At 38.7% G+C, this 26,862-nt stretch overlaps 1 protein-coding gene across 2 annotated transcripts in view; it reads left to right on the top strand.

The window, feature by feature from the left end:
- Positions 1 to 26,862, top strand: part of BRAF (B-Raf proto-oncogene, serine/threonine kinase) — an 86,519-nt gene that overhangs the window by 40,330 nt on the left and 19,327 nt on the right. Inside the window, exons 4-15 of one of the 2 annotated variants that reach the window (XM_065038253.1) lie at positions 2,592 to 2,695; positions 3,428 to 3,530; positions 4,829 to 4,977; positions 6,113 to 6,232; positions 14,614 to 14,773; positions 16,376 to 16,412; positions 17,842 to 17,961; positions 20,646 to 20,782; positions 21,370 to 21,487; positions 22,281 to 22,365; positions 24,687 to 24,863; positions 26,347 to 26,393. In XM_065038253.1, the coding sequence (XP_064894325.1) occupies positions 2,592 to 2,695; positions 3,428 to 3,530; positions 4,829 to 4,977; positions 6,113 to 6,232; positions 14,614 to 14,773; positions 16,376 to 16,412; positions 17,842 to 17,961; positions 20,646 to 20,782; positions 21,370 to 21,487; positions 22,281 to 22,365; positions 24,687 to 24,863; positions 26,347 to 26,393 (1,357 nt within the window). The remainder of the gene's footprint in view (positions 1 to 2,591; positions 2,696 to 3,427; positions 3,531 to 4,828; positions 4,978 to 6,112; positions 6,233 to 14,613; positions 14,774 to 16,375; positions 16,413 to 17,841; positions 17,962 to 20,645; positions 20,783 to 21,369; positions 21,488 to 22,280; positions 22,366 to 24,686; positions 24,864 to 26,346; positions 26,394 to 26,862) is intronic. The other variant, XM_065038245.1, reaches the window with a different exon arrangement.

Here is a 26,862-nt window from a genome sequence, read left to right as displayed (position 1 = left end):
CAACAGTGAGGGGACAGGCAGGTTCTTTTAAGGATCCTTGGCAGCATGATGATGACACTAAATCGTAGTTACATTTAAAGCTTTCTTTTCTTAACAGGATATTATTATTAGTATAGCACAGCCTTAAAAATTAAAATGGCACAGGATTTCTACAAGCAGAATCAGTATAGTACAATTTATAAGTACCGTAATACAGAATTTATAATCCAATTTATCTTATAATTTCTAATCACCCGGACCCTCTGCAGTTTGGGTCAAATCTTAATACATGGTTTGCCTTATCAGTATAGCAATTATAATCTAGACTTCACATTCCTATGAAAGAATATGAGTCACTCACTGAGTCCTTGGAGGACGCAGAAGACAGTGGAGGTGTCCCTGGCCACCGAGGGGTCCCAGGTCTCACTGTCCACCAGCGGCTCTGGTCTAGCTTCCCCCCTTAGGATGTATAACTGCTTGATTTTGCAGACAGTGCTTTGGGTGCTGTGAGGCCTGTTCTGTGATGCCATCACCACCACCTGGTGGACTGGGTGTCTGGGACCTTCATGGAGGTCTGGTGTCCGTGGAGCTTGAGGCCAGTGGGAGGGGAAGCAGAAATCTGTTTAGTTTGTCTGCCTGGTTGCCAGGACCTTCAGTGCCTGATGATGAGGGGAAAGAGAATCAATACGTGACCCACTTGATCACAAAGGATGGCTGCTTGCCTCATAAAATGGTGTCAGTTATGCTAACCACATCACCAGGGGTTGGGAGCAGGGGGTACCAGTCACAGAACAACACTGTGAACAGTTGGTTTCAGTGTGAAGTTAGTTTAGTAGAGACTGGAGCAACAGAAGGTTGAGTTTTGCAATGGAAAGTGGTTGATGATACTGACGATATAGGTGCTTCCAGACTCCCTCTTAATACCAGTGGCAGGTATTAGTAGCAATTAAGGAAGTTTTATGTTGGAGGAATGACCTACAAGTGTTGGAAAGCCACAGTGTTCACTTCTAGGATGGGGCAAAGTTACTTAGATTCATTAAAAGATGCATTAAGAAGTAATGGAATGTGTCAAAGTCACTTAAGGCTGAATATCAAGATTGTAAAGCAGTATGCTATAGCATGTTTTTTCCAAGAAGTCGGTAGAAATTATCTTTTCTAAATGTTTTCGTGTTGACCAGATGAAATGCACAAATATCCTGTAAGAAGCATTTTCCTACTAATGGGAGGAATGTTGTGAAAGAGAATATTCCTTTAATTTGTCTCTTCTGAGAGTTCATATGTTTGAGTTCTAGAAATGCAATATATAGCGTAACCTCAAGTGGTGTTGACAAAGCTCCTTGAAATAGGCTGCTACTTTTCACTGTCATCCTTAAGTAGGACATAGGGCCCCTAAATACCCATGGAAATTTAAGTGCAAGGAGCACAAGCTAGGCTCCGATCCAAAGCCAACTGAAGCTGATTAGGAGACTGCTTTTGGCTACCCAGGGCTCTGGCTTAGGCCACTAGCAAGCTTGTGTCTTCAGACAGACATTTTTGATTGGTTTTATCTGTGGGTTTTTCTTTTGATTCATGTTTGAGGTGCTGTCCAGGATTACAGGAGATATCCCAGTGTGTAAACCACTCAAATGTTGCGTATTTTCACTGCTTAGTTCTAGAAATAGTAAGTGGGTAATACTCAACACCTTAACTACACTTAATCACCGAATTATGTGTTGTTGTGTTTATATGGCTTGACACTACAGACTGTTAAATCGCAGGTTTACCTAGAGATATTTATTCCTATAAGATATGCCTATGGATAGGATAGAGGCAAGGGAAATATTGTTACATTACGTAGCTTGCAGTTCTTTGTTTGGCTAGTTTTAGTGTGCTTCTCACAGAATCACAGAATCGACTGGGTTGGAAAAGACCTCAGAGATCATCGAGTCCAACCCTTGGTCCAACTCTAGTCCGTTTACTAGATCATGGCACTAAGTGTCTCCATTCTCCATTCTTTCCATCCTGTTAGATGTCTAAACTTTTTGTATAGTGAAACAGAAGAGAGAAGTATGTTTCTCAAATGGGAAATGTCCGTAGAGTTGCAAATATAGGTTGAAGTAAGAGATGATGCTCTGCTTGGCTTGGATGATTGTTTTATTTTGCCTGTTTGCATGCTTATCTTTTGCTTTAGAAATAGAAAATAAAGTGTTTACATTTCATTGTAATGTTTTTTTGAGTGCAGTCCAAGTTAGTTCATTTTAATTCCACTTGGCTTGTTGCCCCACTTAATTTTACAGCTTGGCCTGAACTTTTTATAGGTGTACATAGTTATTAGGTGTCAGTGTGCTGGGTCTCCATTTTCTTCAAATTGAGAAGAGTTGGAAAGTCACTTTTGGAGTTGGATGAAGAATTCATTCCAAATGTCAATAGAAATGTAGAGCTTGTTCTCTATTCTAGCTGAGCTAGGTTGTTTATATACTATTATCCAAGAAAATTTTCCACATTACAAAAAATATTCTGAAAAACTTTTACCTGACATTCTGTGGAGCATCATAAAAAGTGGATTTTTAGCACTTGAGGTTCAAAATGTTTGCAACTTATTTTAATTAATTTATTTTATATTTGACCTCTAGGTTCCAGCAAGATGTGGAGTGACAGTCCGAGACAGCCTAAAGAAAGCTCTGATGATGAGAGGTCTTATTCCAGAATGCTGTGCTGTTTACAGAATACAAGATGGGTATGGTTTGTGTGTGATGGTTTTTGCTCTTAGAATCTCTTCTTGCAGTTACCCAGTACGGCTGATTCTATCCAACATTGGGGAGGTTGTTTTCAAAACTCAGAATGAGATGATACTTTGTACTAAAAAAATCTGTGCTATGAGGACATGTGTAAAAAGAATGGCAAACTCCTTTATTTACTCACTTCAAGAACAAGCATAACACAGAGTAATATGAGCTTATAGACTGCTGGCAAAACATTCGAACTCATGCTAACCAAACAAGTATTAAATAGGTTTCATTAACTTTTCAGTTTTATTTGGCTTGGTTATAGTGCATTTTTAATTGATTACAGAGTTCCTGTGAGGGGAAAAAAATAGTTTCTAGCGCTAAAAAGTTTGTAGGTTATCCTACTCCACAGAATTAACCATCTCTTTAGAACTCTGTTGGAACAGGTGCTTTCACAAGCACTTTATTTGATCAGAAAAGTATCTGTCACCTTGGAACTAAGGAATCAGCCACTACTGAAACTGGTTGAGAAAGTGAATTTCATTCATACTTTTTTTTTTCTGGTGAAGTTGTGCTTTCCTTGGGATGTGCTGAGCTCAATGTCTTGCCTTTAAAGTTTCCGCAGTTAAGAGACTGGATAGCAAACCCCCACAGTGCAGCTTTGTACCTGACCCCACATCTTCAGCAGGGGACCTTGGAGGGCTTGTGTGCTGCTGCTAATTAAAGGTTTATTTACACTTTAGAGAGAAGAAGCCAATTGGCTGGGACACTGACATTTCCTGGCTCACGGGAGAAGAGTTGCATGTGGAAGTCTTGGAGAATGTGCCACTCACAACACACAATTTTGTACGTACTGGTTTTTATGAAACGTTGAGTGAGGTTAAATCAACTCTGTACTTTCAGATTCACGTTGTCAACTTTGAATAATATTTTGTAGCTGTGGGATGTGGTGTGGGTTGCAAAAGAAGTTCTTAATCACAATAGTTTAAGTGAATTAGATAGAATTGTAATTGAAATAAGTGTAAAGAGTACTTGATTGCCCTTAAAACTTCCATGTTTGGATGGAAGACACCCTCTAAAATCTATAAATGTAGGGAGTGTAAATCAGCACTGCATTGCAGAGCTGTAATAATAATCTACTATTTTTGTATTGCTGTATCTATAAAATGTATTCTGGGCCTCCCTGCTGGCTCTGCAGCAGCAATTAACTAATGAACTAACTATTCCCAGAGCAGTGCTGACATCATCAGTGATGCTAGTGCACAAATATGTTTTGACCTGATAAGGCACCAAGTAAATGGAATCTGTTAAACAGAATCCATCTAGTGGTTCTAGCTACATACAAAGTCCTGGAAGTAATGTTTTTCGTATGGAAAAGACCGACCTTTTTTTTATATAACAACCCAAGATTCTGCTTGCAAGCTACTTAAACTATTTTACTCAAGCAAGCTAGTTTGGCTATGACTAGTTAGGTTGAAATCTGGTAGGCTTAATGTGTTTTTTATATCCTTCTGAAACCTTGATTATGACATCTAGTAATAAAAATAGAATGTGGTTTTACACCAAGTATTGCTGAATTTTAAAATGAAATGGAATTATTCACCCCTCCCTCCCCCCCCATAATGTAGGGATAATATATGTTCACTGTTTCACAATTTTTAATGTTTCTGAGTTTTAGTATTCAAAATTACAACTGTATATGTAACACTACATAGAAGCCATATACGTAAGCCATATCTGTATTTCTAGTCCTGTGAGTGTTGGACCAAAATGTCATTTGGCTCTTGGAAAAATTAGAAAATCTTTCAGCAGCTTTTGTTTTTATAGGTTGTATCCAATTAAATTCTGAATGTTCATCTCTAGCATGATAATAGTGCGCTGTTTTCCTTCAGATTTGTTGCTGTTTTTCTTACTGCTAATGAAGTGAAGCATTAATTCCAATAAACAGTTGAAAGAAAATTTGGATGCATGAAGACTATTCGAAAATGAGACAATCTTTTATGTAAATCTTTTTGATGTATAAAACTGTAATTCCATAACCAAAAAATTGGCTTTTACATGTATTTGAGGGAGGTAAAAGGAAATATCCTTTCTTAGGCTTACGGAAGGACTCTATTTAATTATGATTATTTTTGACAATGTAGGTACGAAAAACATTCTTCACGTTAGCATTCTGCGACTTTTGTCGAAAGCTGCTTTTCCAGGGATTCCGGTGCCAGACGTGCGGCTACAAATTTCACCAGCGCTGTAGTACAGAAGTGCCACTGATGTGTGTCAATTATGACCAACTCGAGTAAGTAATCATGATTGATTTTGAAGTTGAGCCTTTTATTAAGCTTACAGCTGTCAGTGATTTCTTATATTAAATCTGTAATTCAGGGAGAGAGAGGAGGTGCCTGAAAAAAATAGAGAAGTTCAACTGTTCTTGTGAGACTGCATAATTCATATTCTTTCTGTGCTAGTTCAGACAACCAGTTCATATTTTTTTGCTGGACTAGAAAATGCTTTCTTTGAAGCATGAATGGAGTAGCTGAGCAGTTGGCTGTATCAAACAGACTTCTCATTGTTCACAGTTGTTATTCTTAATCAAAACTAGTTCTTTATTATGTGATGGCGAGGGCCCTATTTAAATGTTTAGATGTGGGTTTATTCTCTTCAACCTAAAAAAAATGTTGAGACACTAGTTGAATATGGTGAAATTGCAGTTGGTTTTACAGTGATTTAAAATAAATCCATTCTTGAGTTTGATGTCTAGGTAAGAAACATAAAAGAGAGTGTCCAAATCAGTCATGTGTTCTTGAATTTGGTCTATTTGTGTGAGTCTGCGAGGTAGGTTAAGGATCTGGTGTAAACTGTCTCCGTGTATTTATTTGATCGGTTTCAGTGGAGGTTATTAAGTCCTTTAAATAGACTTTCCTGTAAGGAATCATATAAAATGCTAGTTTTTCCCCCAAGAATAAATTTAATTTCTGCTTGTGCTGATATTTTTAGTAGTTTCCTTGGGCACTTCTCAAGTTCGTACTCAGGGCTTATTGATAATATAGTTCTATCTATTTGGCATTTATTTTTTTTGCATTAAATTGGTGCAAACATTAAAATAAGGTCATGTACTCAACACATAGTTATAGTTTGTACATTCTTGAGGAACCAAATGTCTGCAATTTCAACTGACAGATTGAAAATTACTTTCTGCAATGATATGCTTAAGGCGTGATATTTTGATCCTTTGTCAAGTAAATAATATTTTTAACGAATCTTGCAGATTAATGTGTTAATGTAGTCTTTATTTTAAAATTTAGAATTTGGTCAGTGGGGGGGTTGTGGTTTTGTGGGGTTCGTTTGTTTGTTTTCAATCTTGGCGTGTTATTTGGTGAAGCTTCTGGGTTTTGCACAAGTTAGGTTGTTTTTGTTTTGTTCTTGCCTCACAGTTTGCTGTTTGTCTCCAAGTTCTTTGAACATCACCCCATACCGCAGGAGGAGGCCTCATTAGGAGAGACCACCCCAGCATCTGGATCATACCCCTCAGTGCCCCCCTCAGATTCTGTTGGGTATGACCTTATTCCTGCTGTTTAATAACATAACATTGCAGTACTGTATGCTTAGAAACGCTCAAAATATTGCTTTGCAACTCTCTCTACGTTTTTGTAATCTGGCTTGTCATGCAAATATACCCACCTTTGCTTAACTTCCAAGAAGTGAATGTTTTCATTCGCATGAATGATATAAATTAGTAATGAACCTAAGTTAAACCTGTACGTAAGTGTCTGTAGAACTGGAGCCTTGCCTGTTAAATTGATTTCTTCTGCATGGTAGCTTAGACCTGGTCTAAACTGGAAAGATTTTATACTTAAAATTAATACAATCCGAAATTGTATCCTCACAAATACTTTGTGTTATAAAAACTACAGTTTATTTGCCTTGAAGTTACATACCTTTGTTTCAGAATAAGCCACACCACTGTAAGATCAGTGTGAACAGATGTCAATTCCAGGTTCATGATACTGCTGTAGTGGCTTTTCCACATACACATTCCTTTAATATCCTCTAGACCAGCTGTCTTCCTCCTATTTAGATGTTGGGATATACCAATAGCATCTCTTTGCTGCTGTAAAACTAGACTTCTAAAACTGACCACAGCCTCCATCCCCTGTCCAACAAAGATTCTGCACCCTCTCTCTGTGAAGAGACAAGTGATCATATTTAGATTATGCTCCCAGTAGCTAAGGGATCACTGACATCACCCAGCACTAGGTAGTTGAACAGATCTCCAAGAAGCAGTAACTCAAGGATGTGTGTCAAAGTCAAGAAACCTAATGCAGTTTTATTAAGAACACCAAATACAAAAGCCTTCAGAAAAACGTTCCTAGGACCTGTGTTTGCTCCATGGAGATGAACTGAATTTGGCAGAAAGACTCTCTTGGTATAGTGAGCGTTGTGCCCAAACCAAAGCAGAAACACATCTGGAAGCTATGCAGGCGCCTATGGACTCTAACTAGAAGAGAAATCCCCTGGACAGCCAAGACTCTTTTATGAAAGATCAAATATGATGTGTCCCAGGAAAACCCATTGGCAGCCCTGCAGAGGGAACCTCGTTTGGTAAGTACAAAGAGAGATGATGTGCTATTTTGTGCAGCTTCGAGTAAATTCAAAGTGCTTCTTCCTGGTAGTGGATGTTGCCCTTGTATCCCATGGATGTTAGTACAGCAGGTTGCGGACAAGGCTGCTGCTGTGGTTCTCTAAGCTAAGCAGGCTCTGCCTTTCTTGTGGTACAGCTGAAATTATAACCAGGTTAGAACTATTAATCTGCGAAGAGGCTTGCTTATACCAACTGTGTTAAATGCCTGCAGATGCCAAGGGCACCGTATAGCCTCAACCCTAGTACTGCTATATGCTAAATTCTCTCTGAATTTTCAATTACCTCTGCCTGACTGAATCACAGAATGTCAGGGGTTGGAAGGGTCCTCGAAAGATCATCTAGTCCAATCCCCCTGCCGGAGCAGGAACACCTAGATGAGGCTACATGTTCGTGCTTTCTTACCAGTTTATATACAACAGGATGGGTTATCTTAATTGATACATTCACTACTTCAGGCAGTCTTAGTTTTGTGAAGTACAAATGGAAAGGAAAACTGAGTCCAAAGCTAGTTAATGCATTAAAGTTTTTAACTTCACATACATAAAAAAGTTAACATTTAAATATACTTGCCAGTTGAGGTTAAGGAGCTTTTCCTAAGTGTTACATCTGTACGTGTTTGTGGTTGCAGGAACTGTAAAAGGTTTCTAGCTCTTTGCTTTTTGCTTTATTGCCTTGCTGTACACTTACATTGTTAAACAAACAAAAAAAAGCATACGTCATGCCTTGAAAATTCTGTTTAGTTTTAAAATGGTTTATATTTATCAGCTGGTGTTCCTAAGTAGTATGCAAGTTACAAAGTCATGCAATTTTTCCCAAGCATCTGTGTTAGTAGTATTTCCTTTCCAGAAGCAGCTCACATGCTGTTGTATGAGCACATAGCACTGTCCATACCTTTCTCCAGTTATCCTTTTGGCTTTCTTTAATAGTACTTCTCTGCTTTTTAAAGACATAATTGTGGAAATATTAATTTCACTGATTTTTTTCTTTTTTTTAAGAACCAAAAAAAAAATGCTGGCCTTTTCTGTAAAAACATATACTTACCCATGATTTTGTTAGAGGGTACTGCTGTAGTATGGAACAACAGCTCAACTGGAATGAAATAAAAGTCTGACATTTGAGGTTGTCTTGTCTGGGAAGAGAGTGAGGGATCGAAATTTTGAGAGTTGGGCAGTGGGATAGAATATATGAGGAAATAGCGCTTATTAGTTTAATAATTGTTCCTTTGATTTCTCTGTTCTCTTAGCATCTTGCATGGCACAGCCCACAGAGGAAAGGATGTTACTAATCGTTTGGTAAACCTGAGGAAAGAGAATGCAAACATCCTTCTTCACCTTTAGCCTTGTGAAGGGATTCCAGCAGCAGGCAAAGTGCCCAAAGAAAGGAAGAGTTTGTGTTGCAAGACAAGCTCAAGAGGAAAGGCGTGTGTGACATGCTGAGACATTGTCAAGGGATCAAATGGAGAAGTTGGAAGGAGGAAGGGACATAAAGGAAAAGACCATTGGACCTGATGCAAACGCTGCTAAACATGCTGGAGAACTTTGTTGCACCTCGCTCATGTGTAACATCGTAAAGCAATCCAGTCCCGTAGCCTTTCGTTCTTCCAACTGTAAGCCATAGGCAGTCCCTCCAGACGTTCCTCCCCAAGATAATGAAGCACATATGGTCCCACTTGCACATTTCCGAACCCCTGATAAAAATGTGTCCAACCTCCACATTAGGCCTTTTGTCCAATTTTATTTCTTTCAGTTTGCACTATCCTCTCGTGCCAAAGCAGTCATTGTAGTTATAATCTGCGCTTAACTGGAAAGAATTATTAAAGTGTAGGTCTCCCTAATAATAGCTATTTGTAATAAAATTGAAGTACACGAACTGTATATAATACATTGTATTCATTTCATTCATTGCACTTTCATAAAGTTTCTTCTTTATCTTTCCTCATAAAATATGAGCACAGAATTTCTGTGAACTCAGTTCCCTTGATCTTACAGATTTGTTAATTGAAAAAGGGAGATTAGCTATTCAGAATATTCCAAAGTTGTCTTTTTCAACTTCCATCTGTTCTCTCAGATGTTGTGATGTTGGGTAAAATTTTGCAAACTCATGAGGCACATGCAGGATAAGTAACCTGTGGAGTGAGTGATGAAGGGGGCACATGGTCAGACTTTGAATAGCATAGAAGATTCAGTAGAAACTGAAAGCTTCTGCTTTGCTCCATGCAGAATGCTGGTAGTAAGCAGGTTGGCAACATCTTGGCTTTTTGAAAAAACAGCATTTCCCGACATGCTTTGCCTTCTAAATTCGAGGAAGGAAGGGGGCCTGTCTGGTGGACCATTCTAGGAAGCTTGCCAGTGCCTGCCTTAGCGCAGGCTCCAGCCCATGATTAAACACCTCTGCTTTCCTTTCTGTCTTCCAAATGTTCCCTGATCATTCCGCCTCAACTGAAGTTATTTAAATATCTAGAAAAGCTTCTGAAAAAACGAGGAAGCAGAGATGCAGTCTTACAATATTATATTGAGTACTACAACACCATTTAGATCCCCAGGTGTTTAGGTGAGCAAAAGCTTTGTGTTTTATGCGTAAAATAATTCTGAACTTTTCCCTTAGAAATTCTGGCACCAGACCTTTTCCAGACCACTCCATGTAAATGATAGCAAATTCCCTACAATATCCAGCTTGATATGCGACTTTGCTGAGCAGTAAAGCCCTAGTATCAGAATCTTTAGAAAAATCATCTTTAGTCTGTACAACAGGTGAGGGAAACATCCTGCTCTCCAAAATTGTGTATGCAGAAACATGCTAGTGAACTGAAGCCTGGTTTGGAGGCCTAACAACAGCTGTTTGGATTCTCTTGATCACCCCTGATACATGAAGCTATCAGAAATTTTAGGAAAACATTGCTGAGCTTTGGTCTGTGCCCAAAGGCCCATATATAAATGCACACCATTGTGATAGTCCTGGGAGTTGTTTTAAACCTACAAGCCAACATGGATGGAAACAAATTATCATGGTATAGAAAAATTATCTGTATGAATTTAAGACTGTTACAGATCTGTCCTGTGATGCCTTTGCACCTACTTCACAGGATGCTGTAAGAGTGATTTTTCTCTAGGTTGCAGTTACAAACTTGTACTGCTATCCTTTTCTCCAAATCAACATCTGATTTGGGGTTATTGAAAAAAAGGGAAAAAAAGAAAAGGAAATCATATTCTGGTGTAAACAAACAAACAAAAGCCTTGCTGCATGTTTTAGCTTGCAATAGTTTTCACTCAGGTATGAGTATGCAGTCTGCCAGATGAATAACATGTACTACACCAAGCCCTGTGGCTAAACTGAGATGCACTTGTTTAGGCTGGGAGGGGGTGAAGAAAAATCTCAGTCCGGTAGAGATGCTTTCATTTTAAAAGGGAAGTGGCACACACCCTATAACTGAAGCTAGGTGAATACGAATTTTCAATTTTAAGTATTTGCCCAACTACAGCAAAATAAAAATCCAGGCAAAAATCTTGAAGCCCAAACAAATCTCTTTTGAGAAAAAAAAAATCTTTCCTGAGTAGACCAGCTCTTAAATATGTGAAACATCATATTGGTGGGTTAAAGGAAATAGAGGAAAATGTGTATCAAAAATTTATTTTCATTTTTGTAAAGAGAGCTGACTTGTATCATTTCGAGTTCTAAGGTCTAGTGGAGGTTTTGTATATGATTTTATGAAATCGTTTGTTTATATATAAAGTAGCATGTGTCTGCACTTTTCTGAGTTACCTTCCTCTTTCCTCTAGGCCCAGTTTTATAAAGTAGTAAATCTGTAGACACACTGGCACTTGCTGTGATTGAAAAAGATAAAAATCCACGTCTGTCTGCAATTGCTCTTGTCTCCTGACAAACTTCTTCCGTTTTGTCTTGATAAAAACGGAGGGAACAATGTGCTTATTCCAAATACATGGTCCAAGGAAAAAGCATGCTCTGTTGTACTGCCAGGAAAGGTTCCAACACATTGAGATTTGACAACTCTCCCAGCTTGGTGCCTGAGAAGCTGAGAACCATTTATTAAAGGAATGCCCACATATAAAGACTGGAAGAAAGTATGCAAGATGAGGTGATAGAACCTCTCTAACATGTTAGAATGTTGACCTTCTTACTTGTAGAAGGTCTTCTCTAGCTCAGAGGTTGCCTGTTAACTGCGCACAAAGGCTACAGAAGCAACAGAAACTTGGATTCTGGTATTTAAACTGCGGCTTCTGTAAGCCCAGCTTTCTGTAGATGTATGCTACAGTAACAAGGGCTTCGCAGCTGTGTGCGTTCTGGTCATCTTGAATTTTCAGTTGTGTTTTTGGCAATATGTTTGCTGGCCCTGGGTTTGTGTAGCCCACAGAACTAGTTTTGTAACTTCCCTGAAATAGACATCACTCTCTTCCAAATGGCGATGGCTGGTCCTTTTTGCTCCAGTGTTCCTTCTACTGACCTGGAGTAATTAAAATTTAGGAATACTGTAAGAAGGTAGCTCAGGGGATTACTGCATTCTGTGTGGTGACATGTTTTCTGTAGATCAAGACCTTGATGCAGACCAAAATACAGCCTTTGCAGCACGCAGGCAGAGGGTGGTGGTAATCTCTTCTGAGCTCATTTCAGTACACCATCTTGGCTAGCAAACCACTTGTGTCTTTCTCTTCACTAGTTACCTTTTTCAAGCAAAACTCTCATTGAGCAGAAATAACTCACCTTTTTGTAAGTGTCCCAAGGACAGCCATTAAAGAAATCCCGATTGCATAGATGGAGCACACAGCTAACTGCTTATGAGATTCCTATCTCTGGATTCTTTGGTATCTAAAGCCCAGGGATCCTCCCAATAATAGTTTAGAGACTCCAAAAAAAGAGAGTTCTTTCTCAGCCTGTAATTGTCTTCAAAAGTTCTGAACTTCCCCCAGTTAGAATTTAATGGGTAGCAAAGGCTATTCAGATTGTTTTCAAATGTGGTATGACATGGCATGCTGTGCTAGCAACACGATGGGCATGATGACCTGTGACCAAAAATACAGAAGTATTTGCAGATTCCCTTAGCAGGTGACCATTTATGACTCAAAGGAGGATGTATTTGAAACAATACCTCTGCAATTTGGCTTTTTCTCCCTTGGCTTACTTACAGTCACAGAAAATCTGATTGCTTCTGTTCTCATCATGTGGCAGAGCTCAAATGCTATCTCACAGTCACTCCTAGTGCAATGAGCTGGTGTCTGTTTTTACACGCCTCCCTTGATTTCATTGTTACTAAGAGCTCTGAGGCAGTGTGAGCAGGAGTTAGCTGTCCCAACAATGACAGACACTTTTTAGACTTTTCCTCTGAAATCTTTCCATGCAGCATCTGACGCTCTTGTCTTAAACATGAAAGTGCTGTGCTTTAGAATGTCAACCAAGTCCTGCACTTGTATCTGTGCAGTGTCCCATCTCCCAGTGTGGCTTCTAGTTGCATGATTTCCTTACAAAAATGTTCAGGAGTTCAAAACTTCTTCACCTACAATAGAAAAGATTTTACCTGAAGACACTTGTTAGCAATGGATGAAAATTTCAGCTCTGTACATCAACTGCATTTTAAAAATGTTTCTGAAATTCTGAGCACCTTCTGAAATGCTGGGCTGGTCAGGGCCCTTTCTCAGAGATTTGCCTATTGACAGATTCAGTTCATTGCTTTCCAGTATCTTCCCAATATTTATATTCTATCATGTGACAAGAGGCAACTATTTTTTGGAAAAGTTAAGCGGGGTTAAACCCACTACCTATTCTTCCCCTGTCCCACTTCCCAAACGTAATCAAAAGTATTTTTTTGCAAGACTTACTAGACTGTTATTTGAATTAATTTGCAAACGCTCCGTTTTGCCATTCTCACTTGTGAGACTGTTGGCCAGGAAGGAAAAGACGACAGGTACTCAGGATCCAGACAGCACCACGTTCTGGGATCAGTGCCAAACTGTGTAAACTCTTCAATGAATGGGAGGGTAACAGTCTTTAAAGCAGACTTGTTTCTGAAAAAATGTCAAGAGATCCTGTTGGAAATGTTAGTTATCCCTAAAGATCTTTGGAGAAGCCAAGAAATGTTCATTCACAGTGCCTGGCAGCACCAGGACCTATTGCTGCTGTATGTTGCTATATGGTTTATTTCTGAGGCTTCTCCCTGTGGGCATTGCCTTTGTGGGCATGGTAACTAACCCATGAGTAACTGAATGGGTGGAGGATTTTACTCCTCACTTAGGAGTTGTGTTTTCTGTAAGCTCTAGAAACCTTGTTGTCAGATGGCACGTATGTTTTAACAGGAAGTTTTCTTCGAAAAAGATGGCCAGTGTTCCTCGTTGACCTTTTGCCGCCTATCCATTAAATTAAATCATTAGACTTAACAGTGACTGACCTTGACTTGAGTAAGACATAAATGCCAGTTTAATGTACTTAAACAAAATAAATGCATAACCAAAGAACTGACATTCTGCCTTCCTACAAATGAAAAGAGAAAGTGATGTTTTTTCTTCTAAATTTAGGATTCATGATGCCGTAAATTAAAGACTTGATCTACATTTATGACTGGCAGCATTTGCATTTCTTCAGAAAATTTGTCTGCATGGTCTGAACGCTTATCTTTCAAGTCAAATCTATTGCATTGCCTAACTGTAGCACTATAAATGACGTTTGAAATGTTGCACTATTCAAAGTTATTTCTCAAAGATAGAGGTTAAGTGGTGGTATGTTTATTTTTAGTATCAATATTTCATATTACCTTGACCATTATATGAATCAATTATATTGAGTGAACAGTATGTAATTTTCAGTCTTCATTGAACAATAATCCCATCCATAGAGTTTTTTTCGTGACATCTTGTGACTGTAATGTTGATGTGAGATGTTAAGCATTTTTACTTCTCAATGGGTTGCCATTAGAAGAGTGCATTGCATTAACTATGAAGTGAGGGCATTGCAGTGTGTCTTGCTATCTGCAGCACCTGTTGGGCTACATTAATTTTACGGATCAGGTTTTATTATAACTAGTTTGGTATGGTATGCTAGGGTTTTTTGGTTTAACTCAGAGCACTTCACAGCCATGTAATTAGGTGGTTTGTGCAGCAGAGAGTTGTTGCAATTGATCATAGAGGAGTAGAAGTCTTTAATTATAAATTGTTTTTATGCAGTCCTTTAGATCAGTTTTTTTTTAATGTATGTATTATTATAGTTGAAAAGGACTTACCACACCCACTATGCAGTATTTGAAGCCATTTGTAGACCTAAATCCTCTTTTTCCTTGACTTTGTTTCTCAGACCACCAATTCTCCCTAGTCCTTCTCCTTCAAAATCCATTCCAATCCCACAGCCCCTCCGACCAGCAGATGAAGACCATCGGAATCAATTTGGGCAACGCGACCGATCCTCTTCAGCTCCCAACGTTCACATCAATACAATCGAGCCAGTCAATATTGATGTAAGTATTAATAATGTTTGGATCGGGAATAGTAGATTTGATGTTTTCCTTGTGAATTATTAGTGCGTTAAATTTATCATGGGTACACACGAATGCTGTGTTTCTAAGCTAATCCTTGGTGCTCTGTCAGAATCTTCATAGTTGCCGTGTGAGACATTTTTGTTATTGAGAGCTGTAAGAATGCAAATACCCCTTCTCCAAAAGCAGAAACTGCCTTTTGACAGTTTTGTCTGTTCATTTTCAAAGAACATTCCACCACAAACTACTGCTCTCTTTTGTTTGTTTGTCTTAGTCCCAAGGTTTGTGCTGGTAGTTGTACCACAGCTTTACGAATATGAAAGCCAGTAACCATTCTGGCAAACCATTATATATGTTAAGCATATTTCTTTATATGGAAGATATGGATTTTCAGTATTTGTGATTCAAGTAATATTTCTGGCACTGAAGAAAATAAAATTATTGCAGTAAGCTTGAGTTCAGATTTACTGAATGTTCCTTAGGATTTCGAAAGCAAAGTATGTATTGTTCTGAGCATTGTCTTGAAGTGTCCAGAAACTGCTACACTTGTTTACCGCATATATCTGGATCCTGAATCGTAAATAATAATAATGGTTGATATTAAGTATAAGGCAAGCTAGGACCTTTCAAAATGTTGGTCCACAACCACCTCTTTCTAATTTTGCTGATGTATACAGCTGGTGTTTTACCCTGAAGTCTATTTTCTAGAACTTAGCCATTTGTCAGGCGAGCAGTCTTGAAGTCTGCCTTGGACACTGAGGCATAAATTTTGCATGTGAGCTGAGTGAAAGGTGAAATGTTAGTTGATTATTAAGAGTGTGGCCACGTAGACATTTGCATATGGTAAATGGCAGCTGTGCAGCTGAGAGGCAGGACCAGTGCTTTTGGCATCTGTGCAGGTGTATAAAGGACTAAAATAATTGGTTTGTGTGTAACCAAACAAAAAAAGTTTCACAATGAAAATGGACATACAGAGGGAAACTGATAGGATTTTCTAATCTTCCTCTGTTTAGAAAATCCTTAGTGTAGTTTGCTTTTATTCTGGATACGTTGTGCAAGATACTCTCAGTTCACCGCGTATCGCAAGTGAAGGCGACCTTGTGTAGTTAGTCATTTCTGAGAAGAACAGAGCGCGACTGGCTATGCAAATGAGGTGCTTTGTTACCACAAAAAAACGAAGCAGAACTCATTTGACTGATGTACCTCAGTACAAGAAGTTGGTGTCCCAGCTTCTGATATGACAGTTCAAATCATGTGTGCCACAGACGCTGTAACTAGAACATTTGGTTCAATATTTCTTTATGCATTTTGGCCAACTCTGTGTTTAAATCAATATTTTCATGTCAGCATCTGTTTTGGGTAGTCTGCATTTCACTTTACTACTGAGAGGTGCTGTTATAAAGTAACCGATTTTGTAAAGTTTAGTAGTAGCTCTTTGGCGTTGCTGCTATTAGTAAGCCAGAGTAGGAAACTACTTCTATTGTATGGACAGCATATGAGGTTATGGATTGTCAATTTGATCAATCTCAATTGATTCTGGAATGTAAATGATAATATCTAAATTAAGCACTTTTTTATTTATAGGACTTGATTAGAGACCAGGGTTTACGAGGAGAGGGAGGTAAGTAGTGTTTAAACTAGTTACTGTGCTATATTTAATTACACAACTGCTCTGTCACTTCCCTTTGTTCTGCTTCCTTCTACAAAACACAGGCACAAAGGAAAATATGACTAGAATAAAAAATGAATTTGCATTTGCTTGTCCATGAACTTAATATTTGTCTGACAAAAGTTTGAGTCATTTGCTGGTCATTCTGGGAGTGGGGGAGATGGAAGGAGAAAAAGTTTTGAAGTGGTATCTAGTTTTTTGGTTTTAAAATTGTCTCGCACCATCACTTCTTTGCTCTCACGCACACACACACTCATTCACTCACGTGGCTGCACATAGATATGCTACAAGCTCCCAACTCTCAAAGATTTTTTTTTATGCCTGTTGTTACCTTTCCACCCATGAAAACAATGGGGATTTTCATTGAAAACCGACAACATGGTAGATGTACCTTCCATATGAACTGCTGCATCCTAAAGCAGCATCAAATACTCCAGTTCTTCTCCCCCTCTGCCCCTGCTGAAGATGCCGCTTTGCTGTACTGCATGCCTGTGCTACTTTTGGAACCAGGTTGTTAGAACCTTACGCTAAAGCCAGGTCTTTTCATGTTTTCTTCAGTAAGGCACAGCCCTAATTCACAGTTAAGTCAGAACTAGTGCTAGAAGGTTTCTTTTCTCTTTACGTGTTATGCACAGGCCTGTTAAGTCACATCTCCCACTGACGTCAAGGTCCTGAGAGGGCTACTTATGTGCTGTATTTATTTCTATGAATATAATAATAATAGAGAAATAATAATAAAAAAATAAATAATAAGTAGGGCAGGCGTATGACAGTTTTTCCAACTCCAAATCATTAATACAGTTGTCTCCTACTAATTTTAAGTTCCTTCAGCCGTGAGTAAAGTCTGAATTACCTTAATGCACTCTATCGTGATCTCTAAGGTTTTATACTGTGGGCTGTCACTAACTTTGTGTCTCCCATGCAAATCTGGTGGTTGGTAGGATGGTACCTACATACTGCATTGTGTTTGATGGAGCTGCTTTTTCATATGGCAGTGATAGAACGCTTTTTAAAAAGAAAATTCCTCCAATCCTGCAAGCCTACTAATTTAAAGTTGCCATTTTTAGCTATATTTTGTATGTGTTGATAGGTGTGGCTCTCCACAGTTTTGCCCATTTTGTCCAGCATTTAAATGTTGTGCTATCATGTTGGTTTTAACTTTTGATCATAAACCGTCTGCTTGGCATCTGAAAACAATTGGCTCTTCCCAGTCCTGAAACAGTGTTATTAGTAATTGACCTTTTATTTTTTTCTTCCTTCAAGTACCGAAGCAATCTATGAGTAGGAGTCAAAGCATCCTAGTTATTTCCCATGACTTCTTTCATTTCTTCTATGTGTCTGTCTTTCTGTCTCTGCCTGCCCGTCTCTTTCTCTCTAACAGCCCCTTTGAACCAGCTGATGCGCTGTCTTCGGAAATACCAATCCCGGACTCCCAGTCCCCTCCTTCATTCTGTCCCCAGTGAAATAGTGTTTGATTTTGAGCCTGGCCCAGTGTTCAGAGGTAGTTGGGCTCTTCTTTCTTGTTTTCACCCAAACAAAATAAGTAAAACCACAGATGCTGTTTGTGCCTCACCCTCACACCGTGTGTATGTAAGTGTGTGAGTTTATCAAAACACCTCTGTTTTTTGCTTGGCCTGGCTGGTATGCTTTGAATGTGCTTTTCACACATACTCACTTTCACCTTTACACGCTTGAAAATTACTATAAATAAAATCTGACTTAAATCTTGAAAAGCAAGGAATTTCGTAGTTGAGGTTTTTATTTGAACCTTAACATAATTTTTCTCAACAAATGTCCATGGATTTTATTACACTGATTTTAAAGACAAAGTGACGTCCTTAACTTGGAATTTCCTTGACTGTTCAGTTTAAGTCAGTTCAGTGCTTTAATAGTTTTCTATATTTAATATTCTTTGTTTTGAAAAGTAATCTAGGAAATCAAATGTGAATTACAAACATTTCCATTGATATCTTGTTAGGTCTTAAGCTTTTCAAGTAATATGTTGTGTCGACTTTCAACCAATACTTCATTTTGAGAATGTGCACTTGATAGCACACTGGGGCCCTAGATGGTTTAGACCCTGTGGTTTTTATTTAGTTAGTAAATTTCCAGTGAAACAGAATTTGTTTGTGTCCTGTACCATGTAAAATAAGACTCTTCCATTTTCACATGGTGGACTCTGGGAGAAATTCAAGGCCTCAAGCTGTCAATGGATCTGTTGTATTGCACAAATATCCCAAAAACCTCTGTGGGATTTCCTATGCTGGAGAAACCAAGTATTGAGTAATAGCATGAAATGTAAATATTTTTGTCTATAGGTATACATGTGGAAATAGGTAGTTCAGTGCATGTAGTGTGGTCTTCAAATGCTACCATCTTGGCTGTTTCAAAGACTTTTGTTTCAGAATATATCAAGAGCAGTTCAACTTAGGAATGTGTGAAGTTGGTCCAGAAGTCTTTGTAAGAAGACAGGTGTTCCCAACAAGCAAACTGGCTACGGAGTGGAATATGTTCTGTACAGCTTCAGAGTCCATGCTAATGACTTAAGTGCAACATTATCTGAAGTATTCTACTCTAATAACTTGGAAAACAGGCCATCTGGTATTATTATGAACAGATTAACTGTAACGTTCTACCATGTGCTGAAAGCGTTTTTGGTGAAGGGTGAATACTGTGCTAGTGTTTCTGTATCATGGTATTAAAATTTAAGTAGGAGACTTTAGCTACCTCTGAAGAAAATGCATTCTAGTAGAGCTTTGCTATTACAGAGAAAGTCTGTAACCCAGTAAACTCTTGGAAAATTGCTTTTATTCTGCTATATTTAAATCCATATATGTATGAGTTTAGACAAATAATATAATAAATATATGACAATATAGTCACTGTAACATGAACACAAGTCCATCCTTCAGGTCACTGGCTTCCAGATGCTTGTAAATGTAGTTAGGGTGCCCAATATGCATCGTTGTTGCTTCAGCATGTGGGACAGTTTATAGATGCTGCGTCCCCTTTTTTATGTGATGGTATGACATTACTTTGTGCTTCCACCTCTAAATGTATGGATTTTAGCTCAGTGAGGACAGGCGGTGATGGATATATATAGTCTGATGAATTAGCACACAATGAGTGACTGAACTCGAGCAACAGTTTTAAAAAGTCACAAAGTCAATTTTTGCACTCAAGTTGGCATTAGGAGACACTTTTTTGGTGAGAAGGGGGCTTCTGGAGGAATATGAGGACTATTGTCTTCTGCCATTTCCCAGAGCACTGATGTGAGAGAAAGCGTTGGAATGTTGGAGGTCTCGTACAATGACATACATTGTTTAGCAGAGCAGCGTGGATTTAATTAACAGTTGACCCTATTTTATGTCCTTAGCATTGGGAGGGTCAGCATAACCTTGTTACGAATAATTATGGTGTATTTTAAAAAGCAGTGTCTAGTTGAAGTGCTCTATTTGTGAAGAGCCATTGGGGCTCTGAAACACAGCTCCGTTAGTGACATTTTCCTGCATAGATTTGTTTAGGTAATGTATAGGCGACAGATGTACTGTTCTTTTTGTATTTAATGGAATATGCTTCAGATAGCTCCCTAAAGCACTTGCTCTTTTAAAATCTTTTCTACAGTTTAATATTTACTTTTAAATAAGAGCTCTCTGCTTACAGATAGCTTTAAAACAGCCAAATGGTTTTCAGGTGGCACTTGGAGACTCAACTGGAAAACATTTCAGTTTTTTTGCATTTCCTCTGTTTTGATTCCAAAGTACAGTATTTCAGCTATTTATTGGGTCCCTAAAAGGTTAGCTACAAGAAATGTGAGAGGCAGCTGCTAACTAAAATGCTACTACTTTTCTTCTCAAAGAAACTGATGGAATTAAAAAAAATAGATTTTTTTTTTTTTTTTTGTCTATTTAAAGAGACATTGTCCTTCTGATAATTCATGGACAAGAGACTGGGGACTATCTGGAATACAGGGATGTTTTCTGTAGACTTGTCTCTTCCTGAAATCTGAGTCTTGAGCACTAATCTAATATTAGGACAATATTCCTAGAATATGTTTGTTCTCTCTTAACATTTACATTGATGTTTGGGGATACTGCATCTTAAGCACAATTCTTGCACCTAATATCAATACATTCTTATAAGCTGGCTTCTTAAAGATAAAATTATCCTGTTTCTGAAATTTAGGTTCAACTGCAGGTTTGTCTGCAACACCTCCCGCCTCTTTGCCTGGGTCACTCACCAATGTGAAAGCGTTACAGAAATCACCAGGACCCCAACGGGAAAGGAAATCTTCCTCATCCTCAGAAGACAGAAATAGAATGGTAAGGGAAAGATGAGCTATTTTCATTCATAGTATGGTATATTCATAGCACAGAAATACTACACATCCATATTCCTCTCACTTTTCTTTCATCAAAGCCTTCTGAAGTATTTTGAAGATGAGTATGGTAATGATCAAGGGCTTTAAGACAATAAATAATGGAATATGGAAATTGCAGAACTGATATATAAATCATTTATACAATTGACTATTCTCACTTTTACTCCATTGCACACAAATATCTTGGTGTGCTTCGTATTATAATGCAAATTTCCCTTCAAATAACAGCTTAACATTTCCCACCATGATTCATGAACTTTGAAAATTCTCTAGTGATTCTCAAATGTAACGATACATTAAAGTGTCTGCATTTTTTTAATTACTGGTTTTAACACTGCCAGTATACCTGTGTGCAGAGCTTTTGTGGATGGCTGACTTGAAAAGTCAAATGCAGCATTTGAAAAATAAAGTTCTTTCAGGACTTAATGATATGAAATACTGATACCAAATCTTTAACAAACAAGCTGTTTTCACAGATATTAATGCACTTGCTTTCTTCCTTTTTATTGTTTATGCATATATATAAAGAAAACCCTTGGCCGACGGGATTCAAGTGATGATTGGGAGATACCGGATGGACAGATCACCGTTGGGCAAAGGATAGGATCTGGATCATTTGGAACGGTCTACAAAGGAAAGTGGCATGGTACGTGGCCGCCATGGCAAACAGTTATTCTGAAGCATGCAACATTGCCTGCTGGGGGCCACCCGGCTGGAAAGCAGCTTTGCAGAAAAGCACCTGGGGATTCTGGTGGACACCCAGTTGAACATGAACCAGCAGCGTGCCTGTGCTGCAAAGGCTGATGGTGTCCTGGGCTCCATTAGGCAAAGCACTGCCAGTGGGTTGAGGGACCTCAGCACTGCTGAGGCCACACCTGAAGTTCTAGGTCCAGTCTTGGGCTCCTCAGTACAAAAGAGGCATGGGCATACCAGGGAAGTCTAGTACAGAATCACATACTGGTTGGGGTTGGAAGGGACCTCTGGAGATCATCCAGTCCAACCCACCTGCTAAAGCAGGTTCACCCAGAGCAGATCGCACAGGAATGCATCCAGGCGGGTTTGAAGAGTTGTGAAGATGATTTTTAAAATTAATAAGTAATATGCTAAATAGTAATGTTAGAACTTCAAACTGTTTAGAAACTCAGTTCTTGTTAGGGTGAAGAGGAAACGTAGCTGCTAGAAAGGCTGAAGTGTCCTTCTTGATGAATGAAGATTTCAGATGTGTATTTGGAAAGCTTTGACTTGGCTAAGATTTCTCAGAATAAAATAAGAATAGTGTTCATACATTTTACAGAATATTTATCTATTTTAATATTGTAGCGTTTTATTTCACAAAAGCTAGCAAATAGAGCATCTCAATATTTCTGATGCTCTGTGTAGCATTTTCTCAAGAGGCGAATATGTATCAATGGGACTTACTGAAAATTGCTGTTTTAAAGGTGATGTGGCAGTGAAAATGTTGAATGTCACGGCACCCACACCTCAGCAGTTACAGGCTTTCAAAAATGAAGTAGGAGTGCTCAGGTAAGCATATTTTTAATGACGTAAAATAATGTGTCTAGATTTTTATGCTTCATTAATCACTGAATTTTAGATTTCCATTAGAACACATTGGTTTTATTCCTCCATAATGATACTTCGGGCAGAAAATATAACTTGTCATTCTAAAACGTTTCTTTGTATCCACCGCTAGTTCTTCCTTCCCCTGTATGTGTTTGTCTGTCCACCCATATTCTGAATATATGTATGTCCAAACACTTAAGACAGGACTGGCTTTTGCTATTTTACTATCCTCAAGGCACAGTCAAGCCGAAGTGTGAACTTTAGGCCTGCCTTTCCTCTCATCCATGTTTTGAGATAGAAGGAGAGCATGACTAATTGTTAGTTTAGATCTACAGTGCTGCCCGTGTTATCTGTTGTTTAATAGTTTCTGTTTGGTAGTGTTGACTTCACTTTGAGTTTGGTTTTTTTTAACGTATTCTTCATAGTCACTTCTTGATTTCCTTTTTTCGTATCTACTGCTTGTGCTTTCCCAGAGGAAGTATTTGTCTTGGGTCCAGTTCTTAAAAGAGAATCCATCCACATGATACACTAGAATATTTATTGGGGAAGACCATTAGCATCCAAATGCAGTCTTGAGCATAATTCTGTGTTAAGAAACAAAACAGAAAGAAAATCTTTGCCTCTGGGAAACAAATGTGTCGAGCTGGGTACCTGTGCTGGAGGACCATCCCCAATAAGCTACACAGTGAAAAGGGGGTGGTCAGACTTTTTCCCCAGAAAATCTTAGTTCCGAAAATTCCAAGCCCATAGTTGTGGAAGTGGAGGCTTTCTGAGGTATGCTACTTCAGACTTATCTGCATTTTTTTTGACATGCCTAATGCAGTTAAAAAAACTTGTATCTCATACCTAGTCCAGATTTTTGCTGGCAGTCCCATAGCTGGAGTCCAGCTTTTCTCTGTTGTTGATCATTTCAGCACTTTCAGTAAATAGTCAGCTGTCCTGTCCTTTGACTCAGACAAAGAAGATTTACTTGTAGTTGTGCCTTTTCCATTATGCTTAATTGTTACGCTCTTAGCTTTGAGGTAGCATTTGCAAGAACCTGCTTATTTTTTGCTCACTCAGCAGTTGCTCTCAGCATCACTTGATAAATCCTTGAACCTCAAAAAGGCACATTCACATAGTATAGAACTCTCCTAATCTGCATTGCCGAGGGGAGAAAGGGGGTCACGCTCTAGGCTCCCGTGTTAGTTTTTTAACATAAGAAAATATAAAAGCTCTCTTATCTTCAGCAGCAGCATGTATTTAAGAAGCTACCACAGGTTGTAAGCTTGGTGTGTCAGGTTTCATCAACAGTGACCTGGCTGCCATCGGTACCGAGCTGTGTTGGAAGAAGATTCACTTTATTTTTTCTCAGCCCCTGGGACAGCTATTATAGGAAATGCTCCAGAATTCTTAGGTGTCTCACCTTTGTAATATCTCATTGGTATGTTTGGAGGTATCTAGTTCTTCGTGTCCATTTGATGATGATAAGAACATGATTGACTTTTCCTAGAGAGTGAAGAGAATCTTTCAGATTTCACAGTCTATCAGTAGACTCTTACAGGCCTTGAATCTACAGCAATATCTACTGAGAGAATCCTCTCTGCATTGTTTGTTGTGAAGTTGTTCTGTCTGGAGTTGTTCTGTCTTTGGAATATGTTTCATTTAATCTGGCAAGATCTCTGTGGTGAACTGCAGTCTCTCACAGTGCTGTTTGGAATTTAGTTCATATCATAACCTTACTTACGTACAGTTTTCATACATGTTTCCATCCTTTCCTGTATGTTGACTCCATAGAAAGTACAAAATTCTTGTCAAATAAAGTACTAAGAAAAACGGAAGCCTTGTCAAGGAAGTGTGTTGGTAGTTTCTGAATGAAAGGGTTGCCCTTCCTGGAAGCTTTTGAGACTGGAATTTCATTTTGGATGTCCTCCTTTTGGGCAGCAATATCTTATAGCCGGACTTGGATTACACAAAAGCCAAGCTGCCTGCAAATCCTTGCTGTCCCATGGGGACCTGTGGTAATAGCATCTTCTGAGCAGTCCTGTACTGGGTGCTTTGCAAAAGCAAGAGGAAACGGTGCTTACCCCAGAATAGCTATTCCGTGTCATTATGATAAGAAAGGCTAACTGCTGGAATAATTCATTAAACTGAATCTAGGAACAGGTTATCATGTTATCTGAGTAAAAGTTAAGATTGACCCAACAAAATGTGTTTGGAAAGATATGTTTAGACTGTGATAGATCTGCCTGTGTTTTTCCTGATCCGCCTGATTTCCTTCTGATTTATTTTTTGTTCAACAGGAAAACACGACATGTGAATATCCTGCTTTTTATGGGTTATTCAACAAAACCCCAGTTGGCTATTGTTACACAATGGTGTGAGGGGTCCAGCTTATATCACCATCTACACATCATTGAGACCAAATTTGAAATGATCAAACTAATCGATATTGCACGACAGACTGCACAAGGCATGGAGTAAGTATCATATTATTTGTTTGCACATGAGCATTGGGGCAATGTTTACTTATCCTCTTCACACTCTGACTTGACATTGGCAAATAAGGCAACCTGTCTGCTCACTTTGCCAAGCCCAGGGTCCTGCCTTGACTAGCAAAGCATTTGGTGAAGTGTTTATGATTTTGATTAGTAAAAGAGACTTTGTGTTCTCTTTTTGGAACGTAGGGAAATAAAAATCATCAAGGAGAGAGTAGAGAGTAGAATAAAGATAACTAAGGTGTGGTTAAACTTTCAGTCTTGTGAGCAAAGATTTCTGTTCCAGGCTTTACAATTTTCACAGTGCAGATAGTCTTATGGTAGGACGCAAAACGTAGTTTAAAAAGAAATACCCTGTGAACAAAAGGATGGAATCCTGCAAGATAGCACAGAAGACTGTGTTAGCAAAAAGAATCAATTTTTTTTTCTCCTTTTAAGTATTGTAGCTCTTTAAATAATAGATTCCAACATTTGAAGGAAACATACCTGCTTTGTTCTAAGGACTGTAAGTAATCCGTACTCCTGTAGAGGGCGATTGAGTGAGTTAGAATTTACAAAACTAGCCCAATATTGTGTGTCAAAATCAGAACACTGATTTGTACGATCAGATAAATCACCCTCCCGCTGGGAAGCCACTATGATGATTGCAGTTAATTGTGCTATTTTTCTGCTAAGTCTGCTATTACATTTTCAGTCAAGAGGTGTGATGGGGTTTGCAGCAACCAGCCTCTCTTAGCCTGCTCATCTCCCCAGGCTCCCTCTCTAGGTAGTGGAGCTGCAGAAGCTGTTTTATGAGTGTGATTTGAAACAGAGACATAAATTGCGGCTTTTCCAACAGGTTCGTGCCAACCTCATTGACTAAACAAGAGCCATGGGAGACTAGTTGCCTAATTTAAACTGTATCTATGCCGTGGAGCAAGTATTCTGTGTGTCCCCTGCAATCTATTTATTCAGTCTACAATCAGGGGATGGTTTTTGTAGTCCCATACTAAAAAGCAGTCAGCAGACCTGAGTACACAGTGGGACTGGGAAGCACATTTAGCCCCTGCAGTTTAGAAGCAGCTTACCTAAAACACCTCGCCCACAAAGTGTCTTGACAGTCGTCATTAAGGCTGGGCTGAACCTTCACCGCTGAATGGCATGTCAAAAACTACTGAAGTTCTTGTATTTTTGTTCTGAATATTGAGTTAGAGCTGAAAAACAGAAGTTGGTGCATAATTATTATTTCATTCTTCAGTAGCATTCTTCAGTAGGTTTGAGCTAGAAATCTAAGGTTTATTTTGTGTTTGTTTTTTTTCCTGTGGCTGTTGCAGGAACTGTCATGAGTAACTGAAGTTTTACCAGCTTGATTAATCTGTGCAGTTTGAATATCTACAGAATTTGTGTTTCAGTAATACAGTGAATTTTGAGTAGTTGATTAGTGCAATATCATTTAACCCACCTAATCTATGATGTTCCTTTTCAGTTACTTGCATGCCAAGTCAATCATCCACAGAGACCTCAAGAGTAATAGTATCCTTTCCTAGAGACATAATTGTGGAACATGACAGCATTCCTGGGTTTTGTTTTGTTTTTTCTTCTGCCAGCAATGAGCTTACTCATGTGGAAAGCTGTTCATCTGTGAATATTTGCTGAACTGAAATTTCGTTGAGAAGGGGTAATATGACTAGTAGCAAAGTAAGGAGTACTTAGCATGTCTGTTAATGTGATTGCAATAACATAGCGAGTTCTGTTGTGGTATCATAAAGACTTTTCCATCATTTGGTTTCTGCATGCAATGAAAGATTATGGCAGTTCACTCATGGAATATTTTCAGCTTCTTGTACTTGGCATTTCAATAATGTTCTTGTCATTTCAAGAAAGCCACTTGGGCCATAATCTGTTCAGCCCTGGCTCAATCATTCTTTCTGTAACCCTTAAATACTGTAATTCACCAGTCTGGCTGCTTAGAAACCTACATTATATTAAAGCTCCCTCAGTA

The sequence above is a fragment of the Columba livia genome, chromosome 1 (assembly GCF_036013475.1).
Source record: "Columba livia isolate bColLiv1 breed racing homer chromosome 1, bColLiv1.pat.W.v2, whole genome shotgun sequence".
Lineage (NCBI taxonomy): Eukaryota > Metazoa > Chordata > Aves > Columbiformes > Columbidae > Columba > Columba livia.
Note: the sequence above shows the minus strand (reverse complement) of the source record. Positions and strands in the feature narration are given on the sequence as shown.